At 35.0% G+C, this 16,295-nt stretch overlaps 1 protein-coding gene across 1 annotated transcript in view; it reads right to left on the bottom strand.

Annotated features, from left to right (window-relative positions):
- LOC135691663 (uncharacterized) overlaps positions 1–13,273 on the bottom strand; it is a 34,045-nt gene extending 20,772 nt beyond the window's left edge. Inside the window, exons 1-3 of the mRNA XM_065209600.2 lie at positions 12,765–13,273; positions 9,003–9,157; positions 2,466–2,541 (exon numbers count right to left, since the gene is read on the bottom strand). Of these exons, the coding sequence (XP_065065672.1) occupies positions 2,466–2,541; positions 9,003–9,157; positions 12,765–13,071 (538 nt within the window). The 5' untranslated portion in view covers positions 13,072–13,273. The remainder of the gene's footprint in view (positions 1–2,465; positions 2,542–9,002; positions 9,158–12,764) is intronic.
- Positions 13,274–16,295: the final 3,022 nt, after the last annotated feature.

The following is a 16,295-nucleotide window of genomic DNA, read 5'->3' as shown; positions in this document are numbered from 1 at the left end:
AAGTAAATAGGTAAGTAAAATGGCAGACGCTATAATTGTTGTTAGGCATGTAGCATCATTAAACGAATAAAGTTTAACTGTATGAGCATAAGGGAGAATAAAACTGACAACAAAGCATCTAATGTTTAAATTCACAGTGACCTTTTCATCGTTTTTTAAGTATCATATTTTGTGCTTTCTAGGCTTAGACTAATAATAAAAACACTTCAGACGAGTCTCGTGTTAAGTTTCAACCATTGGCCTAAATCCGTAAATGCTTAGTATTCTCATTTTAAGCTAAATCGTTTTGACCCTGAAAGTAACCTAAAAGTAACTTTTCTCTTCGAATCTTAGATTCCCTAATGCTTTTCCTTGTCCTTTTCCTGACATCTGCGTCTAACAAACGCCCATTAGCTTTGGTCATTAAAATGCTTTTGTTTTGTCTACAAACGGGAGATCGCGGACAAATTAGATTCGCTCAAGTTAGCGAGGCAAAACACAGTCTTTGGTAAGGCTAAACTTGAAAAATCACTTTTAGTGATTCGCAATAATCCAGTTCACAGTCTTTTCATAACAAAAATACTCTGCTCTATCCAGCTGCAAGCGATTAAAAATCTTTCCTTGTCATTGTTCTTGCGAATGTGAAAAGAATAAATCATATTCCAAAGAAGTGAAACTTTAACGAATAAAAATGTTTCCACATCTTGAAACGTTATCAACCACAATTCATTGGAAAGTAGAAACAATGTACTCTCCTCAGGTTTCGAAACAAAAGATTGCAAACCGCAGTCTGTTTTTTATCTATAACTCCATCGACACGATTAAGTTATTTGCAATATTTTTCCCTTTAATTGCAATTAGAAAGAGAGTTGTCGTTAGAAGATTTTTTGTCTGAAAACCTAAAGTCCTAAACACGTAATCTAAAACGTAAGTGGTTGTTTCCTTTGAAAGGGATTGTTCACTGACTAATAGGTGCCCATTGTGAATAAGTAGAACGAAATTATACAATTGTTTAAACGTGTTTGGTTTGGATGACAATATTTTCATTTTTTTGAGCAATCAAATCAAATCAAAATAAAGAGGAGCCTCTAAGCGAAAAAAATCAAAAGGATTCTAAAATATTCAACTAATCGAATTTGTAAAGTTTTTATAGCAACAAGACTGATATTTTTGCTACTTGCATAAATTCGTTCTTGTTAGAAACAAATACAACACTAATACATCAGATTTAGTTTGCCAAAGCACTGATAAAATTCAATCAATGCATAAAACAGCTCAAAATATTCCTAGGTACACTCAAAATAGAAAATTGTAGAATAGGAGTAGAGTATTTTGTAACATGAAATCGCAAAATTCGGAATTCTATGTAATAGACGTTGAATGAAGCAGAGTTGAGATGTTGTTCGGATAAAGTCGAAATCGCAAAGGTTGTGGCAAATAAAGGTTGGCTGATGCAGATATCCCTTGCAGATGAGAGGGCAAATGTCCTATGCTATCTTAGTGGTCCTTGAACTACTCGTGGCTTCCCAATAGCAGTCTTCAAGGGAATCTAGTGCTCCCCTTCTGCACAGTAGGTCAAAAATTACATAATACCCCAATGTCTATGTTATACATGTTGGCCATTAAAGTATGATGAAATCATGTTTATGCTTTTTGAATAGTATGAAAGAATGAAAGGTCTGATTCTGCTAAAAGCAAATGCGGCATTTAGCATTCATTAGCAGAAACAGACAGAAGTGTCTTCTATCTTTAGTTACCACCAGAAAGTTACAGCTGTCAAAAGAATAGCAAATACACTCATGGTACCGAGTTGCTTAACCATATTTTTCATTTTATTGTGGGATAAAATCATTTCGGCGAAATAATACTATTTCGGTGGGATATTGACATTTCGGTAAGTTTTTGCCATTTCGTCGAGGTTCCGTCATAGTGAATATACCTCACAAAATTTTTCTTACGTGAAAGCAGAATGTTTTATGAAATGCTTTGAGTGATATCTGTTAAAAATAATCGTTTAACTTTTTTCAGCTAAATGGGCTTTTCTATCAATGAGGGAAAAAATCAACCAAAAAAATTAATTTCGAAAAAAATACAAAAAATTTTCAAGCAAAAAGGAAATCTTATACTGAATGTAGGGCACATCGATAAATTTTCTTCTTTCTTAAATATTTCAAGAAACTTTTCCGGCAGTCTTAAATTTTCTTGTTTTCACTTTTTTTAATAAAGAGGTATTTAATAAAATTGCATTCGTATTTTATAATCGGAAAAAAAATCTAGCTCTAAATCGTTCCAAAAAATCAGCGCAACACAATAAACAAATGTGTTTGTGTTAATTCGTTAACTCCTTATTCCATAAACCTTATAGCGTTACACATAATACTTTGACTACTAAATCGTAAATGATACTTTTTCGATATTTGGTCTTTATTGTGGAATAATTATGTCGTTTATATGATGAACAAATCCAAGATTGGTAAAACACTTACCATGTTCTCTCTTCAAAACATTTGTGATGCTTTCCAGCCTTTGTATATAGTTGATCGCTTCATCTAAGATTCTTGCCTGCAATAAATCAATTTTGCTTTGAGAATCAAATTGCATTTGTTACTATATGGGAAATTATTATAGTAAAACCATTATTGGGTAAAACAACCGGCGTTCAATGCGAAAACCAATATGGAATAGAGCAGTTTCTTGTATCCGTGCTCATCGTGCATTTTTCAAATTATTCTTGAAAAAACATCAAATTTTTGGATGTATTTTCAATGGAAACGAATAATAATGCTGCAATTCGCAGGGAGCAGTTTATAGGAATTGGCCGAAATGACACTAAAAACCTACCTTACTGATGTAAATTACGAGCGGAAAACATTATCAAAGTTTGCAAGATAAATCTGGAGTAATCATTTTGTTATAGAATGTCTAATTCCATCTCAATTCGCCAAGACAAACGGAATATCTTCACCACGATTGAATGAAGCTTCATTTCCTTAGCCTAAACCAAATTAACATACACTTTTCGTTTCGATAGTCGGTACATATGCAGAAATATAGAAATTGTTCATTCCTTGTTTGGTAAATACGCTCAGAAAATGCAATTTATTACCTAACTTTAGCCACGAGCAGTTTTCCAAAATAAGCTGCCTCTTGGGCTTTTATTATCTAGTCAATATTTTTTAATATGAATGTGACAGTTAAAATTCAAAACAGAAATCGACTCTGTTTACTCTGCTTAACTGGATGAAGCAAAGCTAGGCCAAACTGAAACAACGTGTTTCTACCCAAGCTCAGTGGAAATTCAACCCATGGCAATACAGTATACACAGAGCACCTGAATTAACAATTTGTGAAGAAAACAAGCAGGCAACGAGATTGCGTGCCGCTCGTGCAGACCAACATCGTGCAATAATGAGCGGATAATGCATTGCTCAGGTGTTCTTGTGTTACGTGACGTACACTCTTCGCGAAGAAAAAGCTAAGAACAGATACTCCTGTCTTCTCCTGTCGAAATTAAAAGAAAGATTTTGGCAACAATTAGGACCAGAAGTCTGTTGCTTTTGCATACTGAAAAAACCATTCAGACGCCTACGCTTTTCAAACGTGCTTCTTTGCTATTGAAAATCGTTAAAAAACAGACAGGTCATACATTTTACAACATATTTAAGAGCTCTTACGCAAGAAAGCATTGCTCAGGGTTCCTTAAGACAATATATCCAGTGACTAATAGAATGTTCTATTTGCTTATTCAATTTACGAAGTACCTAAGGTATGAATGTACTAACATTTATCCACGACAATAGTTTAAAGTTATGTAAAATTATAGTTATAAGTGAACTGAAATATGCAATGCTACAAAATTCTGCTTTCGCTACATAGCATTAGAAGACATGTTATCGAGTTTTGAATCAGGATAGTCTTAAGACCCAGAAAGCGACAGGGCAGCGATTCAAAATGCGAACGGGGAAAGACAGTTTAATAGCGGGTACATGATCAAGGCAGCGTGTCGGAGATAAAACGACGAAACATCTGCTCCTATGCGCGGCCTTATCTTGCTTCTATAATCAATCAAGGAATGAAAACACAGCGCCTTTGAACACAATTTACGCCTTTATTTTGAAAAGAAAACACAATTTACTCTTTAGAAATCGTTTCATTACAAGATTTACGAAAACCAATCGCAAAACATTAATTAAATTGGCAGTTAGTAAGCCATACCCTGAGAAATGATAAATATAACGAATGTGGACCAAAATAAAGTCTTGGATTTCTATACTCAACCTAGTATGAAAAATTGAAAGGACAAATCTGTACTTTCGTTTATCAATAATATTTTTATGTTTACATTGATATGACTACAGGGTACAATGATTGTGTGAATATAACAGTTTAGCTGGTTTGTCAGCTCCGATAGGCAATTCGATTCCTAAGCAATCTTTGAAGATACCTACAAGTGCATGCATCAACAGCCTTTGAATATCAGCTTGATATCGAAGAAAGTTAAAAGCTTCTTGAAATAAGCCTTTTAAATGTGGACTTAGAAACAGTCACTTTAAAGTTTTGAATGCTACAACGTGACATCGACATTAAGGAGATACAGCGCTGTATTTATTCGCACCGTTATTTGAATTCAAAAACTTTTAAAATAACATAGCTTAAGTATAACGATGCTAGAAACCTATTGTTTTAGGGCTGGTTTGGTTTGGATGCTGTTTACCAAGAATAACGAGAGAGCTTTGGGATCATGTGAGCTATTGCGGCATCTGTCCGCCAAAGTCTACATTGACCTCAGTTCTTTCATTTCATTTCATGTTGTAATCATTACAAATTTGGCGTGTTGCTGATGTTTTCACGGATCGAATATGATCATGCTCTTTTCAAATGCCAAAGTTTTAATATTACTGTGTCATTTCATTAGAACCCTGGCTCGAAGAATGACATTGTAAAAAGAATATCGTTGATAGGATTGTGAGCCTAGCCTCTCTTGTAGGTTTGCAGAGCTTTAAAGTAAAATCTTTTACTTTAAAGTAAAATCTTTAAAGTAAAATCTTTTAAAGTAAAATCTTTTTTAGGGAAACGCAAACACTTATCAATGCATTTCGAATATCTCGTTTCCTTTAATTACCATCCACCGTGGCAATTTTTATATAAGATGGAGTATTCAAATCAGTTTTTCCGATCAATGCTTTGTTGAATGCATAGGCAAAGTACAGTGGAATAAAATAAGATCAACAAAAAGTTTTCCTTATACGTCTGTTATGATTAATAGGACTGCTAGCTAATTTCTGCAAATACCAAGAGCATCTCTTTCTATTTCTTTTCTCTTTCTACTTTCATTACAGCCAAAGGATAAGTGCCAATTTATAGAAAGCTAAACTCAACGAAAAATTAAGCAATATTGGTGATCTCATAAAATAAGGGTATGTTAAACAGAGTCGAGTTTATTAAAACAGAAAGGTTCATTAAACATCTACGAGACCAATCAGCAAATAAAGTCTAAAACTTTAGTCATTTTTGTTAGTACCTAGATAGTTTGTTTTTGTCAAGAAATGTAAACTGTGTATCTGAGTTTTTCTCTGATTCTTAAGAAAACAAGCATGTAGACAGTAGCATCTGTTTTTGAATCACTGTACACGTGACATGTCTGGTGTATGTCAAGGAAAGGTTCGCCAAAAACATCTGCTCTTTTCAATTACTGCGGGAAAGATTCATGACCAACTGCCAGGAAAGGTCTCTGCATACATAATTTTTATTTTAAAGCTGTCTTATTCAGAAGAAAAACAATTCATATTGAAATACTATATCCATGGTTTACTGATCGTTACAAAATAAATAACACCCGGAGCTTGAAAAAAAATAATAAAAACAGAATAGGATAATAGATTATTATATTTATCTAGTTAGGAATATTTCTCTAGCTATGCACTTCAGTCTCTTCTGAGAGAATTTTATTTTCAGTAAGATATCATGTCTTATTTCTATACTTGTTTTTGTTTGTTAATTAAAGGTTGGATCTGATGGGGTTTCAGATACATATATACGTAAGCAGGCGAGAGGCCTAATTGGTGGGGTTCTGACTGCAATGCTTTGGTTCGTTTTCTTGAACCCATTTTGGCCCAACGCTTGTCGCTTTATTTCTGGTCATCTTGGGAGGGTAAAGGCAGCAAAGAAAGGGACCCGACTCGTCAATGGCTAGGCCAAGTAGTGTCGTACTCTGTAACAGGCACTTTCCTTGCTTGTCTATCGTATAATGGACTCACATATGTTATAAACGCAAGTATACAGAAGAAATGTACAAGGGATCCGGCAGCCATGTTTGCGATAATCAATCATCATTAAGCAAATTGTTTACTGCTTGTGTTGACTCGTACTGCAGGTTGTTTTACCAATTATTGGACTTAAACAAACAGGCCAATGTGCAGTACAGACTCATGACAAGGAACAGGAGTTGATTATTTGAAATATTCTTGATCATTGTTTACGCAGCAATCCCTAATTAACATATTTTTTCATAAAGAAGCTGTTTATTGATTTTTGGGCTAGCAAAAATAACATATGTTAGAAACGTAAAGACAAGAAGCAAGCAAGAAAGCATATACTCCATGTTATCATTATCATAAATTGAAGTGATTTCAAGCAATGCTGCTTTTGGTTATATAAGACTTAACAGTCATTGAAGCTGCTTTCATTTCATCACAAGAAAAAAAATCTCTCTAGAAAAAATTGCATTGTTAACAATGCACACTCAATCAGTTTTAAAGCAGCTTCATTTTCTCTATTTATTCTGTAACTTCTTCATGATGAACGAAAAAGGCCAATTTGCACGATTGATCAGTTTTTAACAGGGCCTACGCCACAAATTTTAGATTGGGGGAGGCCAAAGCTAGCAAAAGTAGGGAGCGAAGGCTTTTCCCCTTTAACTGAAGCTTTAGAAATACTTGCTTTGCAAAAAATGGGGGTCCTGTTTAAATCAAAACCGTTGCTAGCCATGAGTTTGTCAACAGTTCTTCGTCTTTGACGTCATCAAGCTGAATCCAGGTGTTTCTTGAACTGCTTTGCAAACGAGGTTAGAGAAATACTCCTGGCTTGTTAAACGTTTGCAAAAAAAAGATGAACTTCAATAAGAATAAAATCGGACGTCGTTTTATCTTTCGTTGTAAGCCAGGCTCAATCCAGGAGCAAACTTAGATGTGTTTTCCTATGCATTGAAAGTAGTAATCGTTGTGTGAAAGTTCTGGAAAACTGCAAGAATATCGGTACATATTTAAAAGCACTGTGGGAACAATCTTGACAATTCCTTTATGTCTGTTGATACCCTATCTCATTATATAAATTAAGCAGAGGTCTTGTGACGTTTCTCAAAACCTCGTTTTATTTAGGACCTTGACGATTTCGATCGAACTGAAGCCCTCAATAAACGAATGTTCTTTTAAGATTTGAAGACATCCAGCAGAAAAATCGGAAACGGTGCTTATTGTATTGCTTTCAATCAATTTATAGCAAAACACTATTTGGGCGCGTTGGATCCACTGAGATATAGAATTTATTTCAATTTCGATTGAAAATAGGCCCATACTAAGATTTGGGACGCATCATCGATAGATGATATTGACAAGGATAAAGCACACTTGAGATAATTTGTCTACCTTAACAGGTTGTTTTCTCATATGTCCAGATGTATTTGTTGAACGTATTTTGATCAAATTAGGCTTTATACTTATTTGCTAGTATCAAGCATGTTGACATCTAGTCTTTAGTCAATTCACGCGACCGAGGTTGGGGTTATACGTCAAAAGTCTTTTTCTTGTTGTAGGATATCGCCCATGGAACGTGGTAAACAAATGTTGGTTTTTTGAAAGATAAGTAAAAGCTTGGTTTTTCTGGATAAAGCATTTTTGCGTCTTTCCTCGAAAATCTACTTCGATACAAAATGCACATGCGTCTTACTCGTGTGAATATAAACTAATTCCTCATAATGTACTTAAGATAAACTAGATAGCAAGTAAAATAAAGGTAAGACGGCTAGAAATGGAGCGTCTTTCGGCTTACAAGAGCGACAAACGGCAGAAATAATTACAGAAAGCTTTTAACTTTTCCCTAAAGATCCTGTAGCCAAGCTGTAACGCACGAGGCGATTAGCGGCAAATCAGGTGTTATGGCTGAAACATCCAAGGAACGTTTCCACATAATATCAATTTTACAGTTATCGCCCCCTCTTATGTTGCTAAAGGATTTTCACTCCTGGCTTAGTAGTAAAGGGTGATTTTTATAAATACGGAAAAATGCAAGTCAGTTGATGTATGCATGACCAAAACACGACTAAACAAAGTTAAAGTTGGAAGCTAGAGCTGAAAAGTTTAACATGCCCTAGAAAATTTGGACAATATATACGCCCGCATAGACGTTTGATTGGCCGCGCTGTGATTTAGCCGCGCGGTAAATTCATCTGTCGCGTGCAAGAGAAAACATAAAGCTTTTAGTTTTTTAGCATGCCAGTTTTGTAGTCGAAAATATTATGTTTTCAGCTTCAATATACCATTTCGTTTCAATTGTATTTTGATGCATAATCGATCTGGCTCATAATACACATTCTACACAGTGATCGATTGGAACGATTTAATCAGTTGCACCGTCGTTAGCGTAACTACGTAGAAAAACATACAAGAATTAAGAATTTGGAGACCTATATGAGTATTTTCCATCTTTCCACAGATCAAAACAATTTGATATTTTAAAAGTCGCTCTTCGCTTCATTAACCAACTCTTAAAAAAATTCTTTGTACAGTTGATTTCATGATAAGTATACTGAAACAGCCTCATTTTAGTTAAGGTTGATGGGCAAAGAAGGTGCCTGGTTTGCAATCTGATACCACAAGCTTCTCACAAACCCTGCAAACCTCGAATAAATGTTCAATCATGATACTTTGTAACACCTCATGAAAGCGTAACAAGAGCCCCCCCCACCCCACCCCCAAAAGACATGAAAATCTCTTTTGATGTTGTTAAACATTGATTTCCAATATTACCTTCGAAACACGTCGTTTATCTTTGACGGAGGGAAGCACAGTTTTCAGTCGTTCGTAGCCATCCGACAATCGGCTGTAGCGCCGTTTGGACGTGTTGCGCTCTTGCGACAATTCTTGCTCTTGCTCGGCAATCGATGTTAAATCGTCATCAACTTCTAAAAAAGAAGAACAAAAACATTATATAGCTTTCTTTACCTGTCTAGAATTATGGTTAACCTTACTGATGAATATTTAATTGTGTAGTAGAAAAAAGTAAAATTTACCGGAAAATAGGGACACAAAGGGTGTTTTGGGTACTGATTTTTTTAGTTAGAAAACTTTCTGTTTGGCTCTTATGTCACTTGACACAAATTCTTTGCTTCAGAAAATACAGTCTAAAAATGGCGAACGCCAATCACATGCCGTAAAACTGTCTAATAACAAATTTCAAAAAGTTAGATAATGTATCTCTGTATCTAATCGACTCGATATGTTTTCCAAAACATTGAGCTATGTTTCGGTTCGTGTCAGTATAACGTTTCTGTAGATAACCATCTTTTTCAAACTCTACCTGCATAAACAGATGTGTTCAAACACGCTCCGTTCATCGCTACCGTTAAGTGAAGCCCATAGAACATTAGGAGTGTAAATGCGGCAGCTTGTCGACTAGCGAGTGTTATGTTGGCTTTTTGTGATTATAACATTGTTCTATGGAGAGCCCAGGCGGTCGCCATTACCTATCACGTGGCGCGAGACAAAAGGAGAAAATTCGAGACTCTGAGGTCACGAGGCGGAATCAAAATCGAGTGATTACATGGAAAAGGAACACTTAAATTCGATCTTTTAGTTAAAGTGGCAGAAATGCAAGCGCAAAGAAAGTTTTTTCGGCTGCCTTAAAATCTGATCGCTCGATATACCTTGTAGACAATTCTGTTGCCCATAAAGATGCTTCTAGAAAATTCAAATTTATTTACTTTCTTTCAGCGTCAGTGTGTTAAAAACAGCGTTTCTCCATAGATAATGAATGACTTTGAAATTTTAAGTATATTATGCGAAACAGAAAATTTCATCGGTATCATATTTGACGATTAAAAATTGCAAACAAGGTTATTATTGATCTAATTTTTTCATTCTAATCTTCGTCTGAATTCTTTATCAGCGATATATATATCCATTTATAAAACTTTATCAACTATCGGGTTTGTGATTTCTTTAAAATTACAATATTAAAAAGTCATAGAAAATTTGATGAGAAAAAATACATAGAAATTAGTTATCTTATGAGGAATTATCGTTATAGGATTCGTCAGAAGAAGGGAAAGTTTGTGTTAGGAGATTCCACGCATATTTGTTTCTTGAAAAGCATTCGTTGGAAGAGTAAAGAAAGATTAGCCACGAAAATCATCTTCTTGTTCGATGTTATGAAACATTACAGCAAACTTGCTATCATTATTATGAAGTTTTGTGTAGAATAAACCGGACGCAGAGTCTGTGGAATGTACCGGGCTCCTAGCCGGCAGAATGACTCGGATCTTCTGGTTAATTAAAATTCAACGTCTAGAGAGACCCTGTTGTGCTGTGAACTCATTAATATTAGCATATGCATGACAAGCATGGCAAAAAGCTTTGTCAATATGCTGCATAATATATTTATGCAAATTTATGAGTATTCATGTCTTGCTTTCTCTTCAATGTAGATTCACTTTTGACACAAATGTTTTAAAATAAATATTTCATTCCAGTAGAAAGGCAAAAAGCAAAACAGTTAACCAAATATCCTACCCCATCAAGAGAGAAGGATTTGGTAGTGGAAAACAATGTTTCTGCATAAACAATGAACTTAATTGTAATATAAGGAAGAGGTGCTTTATTCTATTAAAGACTCTAATAGCTGCTTGAGAGCTTTACAGTGTATCATGTAGCAGGTTGTTTTAGCGTGGTTCCAATTCAATCTCATGCCGCATTGAAAGGTGCGATGGTTTGCCGCAGTAGAACATTGAGAAAAGCTAGTGTTAAAATCTACCTTACAGTAAAACAAATGGTAGAATTAATCTTAAATAATGATCCTAAAAGGTGAATATTCTATTTGCTAGCTCCATTTCAGAATCAATATTATGCTCGCTTTGCAACATCTCAACTCCATTACAATATAACTTTTTGCACTTCCATCGTAATTAATTTCTCATTAAAAGTTAAAACATGAAGGAAATCAATCACACACATCCATGAAGCGGTTCTTACTTAATTTATTCACTGAGTAAATGGGCTCGGATTTCAAAGCCGGCTTCAACAGCAGGCGGAATTACGACAGACATACAACAGATGATGTGGTTATATGGTGATTACATGCTTTAAACTATAGTATATGAACAGCCTGTTAGTTACTTCGTCAGTGACTACTTGATGACAAGGAATAAACAATTTAAAACCATATCCAATCCTATCAAAGGTATCTTTGTAAAGAGAAAACCATGTATAGAAGCAATTTTTTTATTTTCTTCGCGAAATCAACGGTTTCCCTGCAACAATTTACAAATAGTAAATGTCTCTTAAGTAAGAGAACAACAGATAACTATTTTTTGATATAATGGCTCCCCTTCTTCATTTTTGAGCTATTTCTGAATTTTTCAATGTTTTGGCATGAATTCTGATGCGTTTTACAATACCTTTTTTAAAAGCTACAAGATTAAAACTTCAAGGCATAAATCTCGAAGTCGGTGATAATAGAAGAAGAAATTGAAGTACCACTAAGCAATCTGTCAGTCAATACTTAATGGAAGATTCTAGACTTCTTTGGCTTCATTGCTCCAGCTTCAAGATACATGAAGCAAATAATCACAGGGGCCATCTCACCGTTATCCTTTCTTTTTTCTAATCGGGAGCCATTTAAAAAACATTGTACAGGCTTATTTTTTATGTTTGCCTGAGGTATCTTGTCAAAATCTAAAACCGTCACGATGGTTGTGAAATAGGTCTTAATGTATCTATGTTAATACCTCTTACCTACATGCCGTTGCTTTCTTTTGATTACAGACATATATAGGCTGCGTAAAATATTGTCTCTTAATGTCCTACAGCAAACTCTGGTGCAGACGCATGGCCATACCCCCTCAAGAAGAGACAAGAGTTGGATAATAAAGAGGCAAAAGAAGCAACATACTGAGCAGGCTAGATACACTGAATTTTGGACCTTTATCGTCTTCTGTTTTACAATTGGGTAGAAAATTTTTCTTCCATATGATTACAGCCATTCATAATTGAAAAGGGAATGCCGGCTAGGAAGCAGTAGGTAAGTGGTCAAAGGTGACAAACGGTGCGTCTTTCAAAGAATACCTTTGGCCCATGTACTAATTTTGTAGCTGGAATAATTATTTTTAATATGGATATGTACGAGATAATTTCATTTCTCAAAAGATATCAGTATAATTCTACTTTGGTTCTCAAAACGAATTCAAAATAAAAAAGATCTTTTGATAAATTACAAAAATTGAAGGTAAATTTGAAGAAAAAATTGACATGTAAAGCAAAAGCTGTTTTCTCTTAACAAGAACTTCATAATATGTCTAAAAATAAACTGAGATGTGCAAGAACGAAGAAAGATTTTTCCTTCTCCCTTTATGGGTCTATGTGACCTGTGTTCAGTTACTTGTCCTCTTTGTACAACAAATGCAAGAACGAAAAACGTTTTACTCAGCCTTCAGATTTCATGATGTAAATTGAAGAAGAAAGCGCGAAAAGAAGCAACGTAGAAAAGAAAGATCTGAAAAAGACAGACTCTAATACCTTTATCGTCTTCAGCCTGGTCTTCACCGCCCGGACTATCAACGTTCCGCCGCTTGCCGTTCAGCATATGCTGATCTGGAGGCATCACATCACTAGGTCTCCAGAATTCGTTTAACAGCTCGAAAATCTCATTTGGTAGTGGACCCGTTGATTCGAGTCCAGTAGGAGGATTACCACTTTGCATTATGCCTTTAGCCATTTCTTCATTGTCTATTTTCCTGATCTTCTTGCCGAGCGCACAATCCGCAGCGGGTTCCTTGGGCGCCGGTTGCTGTACAATGGAACGAGGACAAACTGACGACGACATACCGTAACTCTGATATTTTCTCAATCACCGGAGAAAAAAGGAAGAGCTTCTATCGGGACAACAATGTATCGAGTGCTATTTTTCTTACGGGGAAATAGAACTTAAGAACAATGTACTAGCCCGAAATCAATCCCTGCTGTTCGCCAACAGCCATACATCGATGAGCTGTTCGCAATGAGAGTGTCCAGTTATAAGCAAGCAAAATCTTCGGTTCGGTGTTTATTATAATTACATACGGCAGCTGATGTGCTGTTTAACCACCTGCGAATAATTCGACCAATCAGCAAACACGCTCTGTTTACGCTAACAAAGCAATTAAGAATCGAAGAACAATAGTCAAAGAGAGACCTGTGATCTCTAGACGATTTCTGAATTTAATCAATTTCTTCTTGGTTCTACGTGCAACAGGGCTACAGTTCCGTTCAAGCATGTTCCATTGTTATAAGAGTCGAGTCAAGGAGATATCGACTTCCTTCTTAACAAGAAAACCTTAGAAGTATATTAGATAGGTCTAGATTTAAAACGAGGCTGGTCATTCTATTTGATCCGTAATATGCAAAGACGATTCAGTAACATAAATAATGTGCTTTCAAATTTATCAACTGCACTGTTTTATCCTTTGGGGCAGCTTTGCGGTGAAAATTGCAGGGTAATATTCACGTTGAGAAGAGCAAGAGTCCTGGAGCACACGTTCTTGTATATGCATATTTGAAGCCTGCTTGTGAGGCCCATTTTCTAACATCTAAACACAAGTTACTTAAAGAGAAAGTTAAGAAAACTGAAGTCATAGGTAAAATGCTGAAAATACAGGGAGCTATCTAATGAAAGAGGAAATCAAAGTTCTATATCCCTTTTGTGACAGTACATTAAGCTTGATATCGGCTTAATTGAAAATTACACTCTATCCACTTTTTAGATCGATTTCATGAATTGGCAGACTGAAAGCAATAAGAACTGAAAACAGAACAGAGATTTTATTTGCTATTAAAATAACAAAGGTGTTACCAGATTGCCCAATGAATTGCAAATGAGACATATGTAAACGTCTCAATTGAAAACGACTAGATAGATCACCCTGTAATGACAATGATGACGATATGGCAATGATCATGATGTTGATTATGCATATAATGATGATGATGAAAAGCACGCTATGCATTAATTAACGCTGCACCTGCATTGGGTCGGATTAAGATTTCTAAAAACACAGCTGTAATCGTGTATTAAGAAGATGGGACTAAGAAATATTGCAGTTATTTAGTGAGTGTAAACTTAGGTAAAAGATGTTAAATTGAAGGAGTAAAGAAATTGTAAAACTAAGTGTGAAAAAATTTCCCTCCAGAGCTTTCTTCGAAATTCTTCTACCATCTTTATTCAGTCAAAGGGATTCACCGTTGTGCAATTAGAATCTTATGATAGGTGCTTCTCGACTGTTTATCGGTCGATAAAGTAGATTTTGGTCAGCGTTTTTCCTTCTCATACTTGATTCAAAATCAGTGCAATCAAAAACAACAACAACTTGGCTTACCATAGCAACTAAGCTTTCCATAATAAAGTGGCATTCTGTAGAAACTTTCCCAAGCACCAAGATGGGGCTCAATGAACCATTTTTGAATTTCTACATGAATTCAAATCTAAAACCCCTAACTTTGAACCTTGTTTGATGTCACGTCTTTGTTCTAGAATATTCTTTTTATTCTGATAACATGCTTTGTGACTCAAAATTAGGCACTAAATTTTTTGTCATTAGAAGAACATTGGTAAATTTAGCCGCTCCTGAAAGCAATTTATTTGATAAAAAATCTTTCTATTTGTATTAGGAAAGTCAAGTCATAAAGAACAGGACATGTTTTCAAAATCGAGTGATATCTCATGACAGTCACTAAAAAAAAACTTTTCATTTCCAGTGAATAAAACTTTTCAGTTCCAGTGAAATCTTTTCATACATTTCAACTGCAAGCACAGCCCTTTTTGGAAGGATGCTTTATTTTACAACATCAACTAATATTATTGACCACCAGAGGGTATGGGAGATTTATCCCTTTCATGGTAGCTTATAAAAGCCACTCTCTAGTTTATTAAGATTTGAATATATCAACAGTTAAACAAACATCATCAACAAAGGAAACAAATATCTATTTATTTTAATGAATGTTGATACACTGAACAGGCTAGTGGCAAATCTAGTTCATATATTATGCGTTATTTATAAGTTGAAAACAGAGTTTATAAATTAGATGAAATAAGCGTGATTCCTAGAGGCTACTACAATTTGTTATGCAAAAAAGGTAGACAGTCACACGCCGTAGAAACTACGAGGCGGGCACAGATTGCTATCAAATTAACTTCAGGACTTCCCTGAGAACTCTCAAGGCCTTGAAATAACAGTCCGCTTGCAGTATTTAAATAAGCAATATTGCAAAAGCTTACACGATTTTGTTTATACTTCTTAGAACCCTTTAGAAAACAGCCCGTTTCTTACTGGGTTTTTTTTCGCTTTCATTTCACTTCCAAACCATGTTGGCATTTTAGTTGTGTACATTTTGGTGTCACGAGCTTAGAATATTTGCAATGTTGAAGTAATTGTGTAGCCACTTATGAATGCAAGATTCTATTTCGTCTTCAACAAATTTTCTATTACAAAATCAGCATTTGGTTTTTAAAAACTTTTATTGCAACAGGTTTCCCCTTTGCCATATCTTTATCAAACATTAGAAAAATGAAGTGCCTTCTTGAAATATTATCACCCCTCCCTATATATTTTTCTACGATTTAGACGAATTACAAACCCATCATTCACAAAATTTAGATTGAGTAGATCTTGCCAACGTATCTAGGTTCAAAAAGCAAATGCAATTTTCACGACTAAAAAAGCCCTAAAAAAATAAACATCATTAACTCAGAATTTCATTAAGATTACGTAAAGATTCTCATCTTGATTATCTTTGCTCTTATAACAACGTCACTGGTGTTATCGTGATATTATCTAGATTCGCCCCTCCAAATTGGGAAAGTAGTAAAGGTATCAAAGATGTCCGTTAAAGATATCAATGAAATATTCTCTTTTTGAGATTGAAATATTCTCTTTTTGAGATTGAAATATTCCTTTTTTGTGATTGAAGTATTCTCTTTTTGAGATTTAAATATCCCTTTTTGAGATTGAAATATTCTCTTTTTGAGATTGAAATATTCTCTTTTTGAAACTGAAATAATCCCTTTTTGAG

Source organism: Rhopilema esculentum, chromosome 13 (genome assembly GCF_057945365.1).
Source record: "Rhopilema esculentum isolate cy_ngs chromosome 13, ASM5794536v1, whole genome shotgun sequence".
Classification (NCBI taxonomy): domain Eukaryota; kingdom Metazoa; phylum Cnidaria; class Scyphozoa; order Rhizostomeae; family Rhizostomatidae; genus Rhopilema; species Rhopilema esculentum.
The sequence above is the reverse complement of the archived record's forward strand: the minus strand, read 5'-3'. Positions and strand labels throughout refer to the sequence as shown.